At 35.8% G+C, this 1,457-nt stretch overlaps 1 protein-coding gene across 1 annotated transcript; it reads right to left on the bottom strand.

Moving 5' to 3' along the window:
* Positions 1-369: 369 nt before the first annotated feature.
* Positions 370-1,384, bottom strand: EMWEY_00060110 (CAM kinase, CDPK family TgCDPK1, putative; the record flags this gene model as incomplete). Its single annotated transcript, XM_013481349.1, has 4 exons — positions 370-432; positions 682-759; positions 948-1,066; positions 1,279-1,384. Coding segments are annotated over 4 exons (366 nt in total), but the record flags the coding sequence as incomplete, so codon positions are not given.
* Positions 1,385-1,457: the final 73 nt, after the last annotated feature.

The following is a 1,457-nucleotide window of genomic DNA, read 5'->3' as shown; positions in this document are numbered from 1 at the left end:
CCCCGCCCCCCTTCCCGATACCGCATGAGGGTTTGGGGGGCCCCCTCTCTTTTTTGCTGACATGCAACAGCGCGTACTGCCAGCTAGACGGACTACAAGAAATATAAATAAATAAATAAATAAATAAATAAATAAATAAATAAATAAATAAAAGAAAAAAGAAGCAAAACGCTAATAGAAGAAAAGAAAAATAGACGCACGTGACAGACAAACCTATATGCAACAATTTGCATGCATGCATGCATGCATGCATGCATGCAACTATGCATGCATGCAACTATGCATGCACGCATGCATGCATGCATGCATGCATGCATGCAGACACCGCGACTTATTTATTTATTTATTTTTATTTATTTATTTTTTTATTTAGCTGCGTACTTTAACGTCGCATATTTTTTGCATCATTTCTACAAACTCATCAAAGTCAACCTGCAAAGAAAAAGAGAAAAAAAAAAAAAAACAGTAAACCCTAAACCCTAAACCCTAAACCCTAAACCCTAAAATATATATATTTATATAAATAAGAAGAACAAAAACCCTCGTCAACTACTGTTATTTGTATATCATCATCTGTATATCTATATAGTGTTTTTTTACACTTTTGTATATCCTCCTCCTCTAGGGTTTAGCTAGGGTTTAGGGTTTAGGGTTTAGGGTTTTTTCTTTTTTTATCCTTACTTCTCCATCATTATTTTTGTCGCACTCTGCGAGGACTTCATGCCATGCCTTATCATCTATTTGTGTTATGCCGAATAACTGAAGAAAAGCCCCAAAACAATACGCATGCATGCATGCATGCATGCATGCAAAAAAATGCATGCAAAGAATTCATGCATTCATGGATGTTATGCTATACTCCTGTGCACATATAATTCAAGAACCCTGTGTCATAAAACCCTTAAACCCTAAACCCTAAACCCTAAACCCTAAACCCTAAACCCTACTTTAGCTAATTCATCATTGGTAATCTTTCCTGATCCATCACTATCAAATTGTTGGAAAGCCTGCAGCAGCCTCTCCCTAGATAATAGTAATTGTTTATCCATGCATACTGTCACGAACTCTGCAGCAAAAAAAGAGAAAAAGAGAATAAACACAATATACATAAACCCTAAACCCTAAACCCTAAACCCTCTATAGATAGAGAGGGAGTAAACAATAAACCCTTAAAGAAGAGGCAAACAAAAACAAAACAGCAATCAATAAATGATAACCCTAAAACCTTAAACCCTAAACCCTAAACCCTAAACCCTAAACCCTTATAAATAAAATTACCTGAGTATTCAATATATCCATTTTTATCAAAGTCAACAGTGGCGAGTATTTGATCAACTTCTTGTTCAATTGTTGCCTCATCTACTTCGCCACTCTCTCCCTTCCACTGCAGCAGCAGCAGCAGCAACAGCAGCAGCAGCAACAATAATACAATAAACATCTATATATATATATATATT

This window comes from Eimeria maxima, genomic scaffold, assembly GCF_000499605.1.
Source record: "Eimeria maxima Weybridge genomic scaffold, Emw_scaff3178, whole genome shotgun sequence".
NCBI lineage: Eukaryota > Apicomplexa > Conoidasida > Eucoccidiorida > Eimeriidae > Eimeria > Eimeria maxima.
Note: the sequence above shows the minus strand (reverse complement) of the source record. Positions and strands in the feature narration are given on the sequence as shown.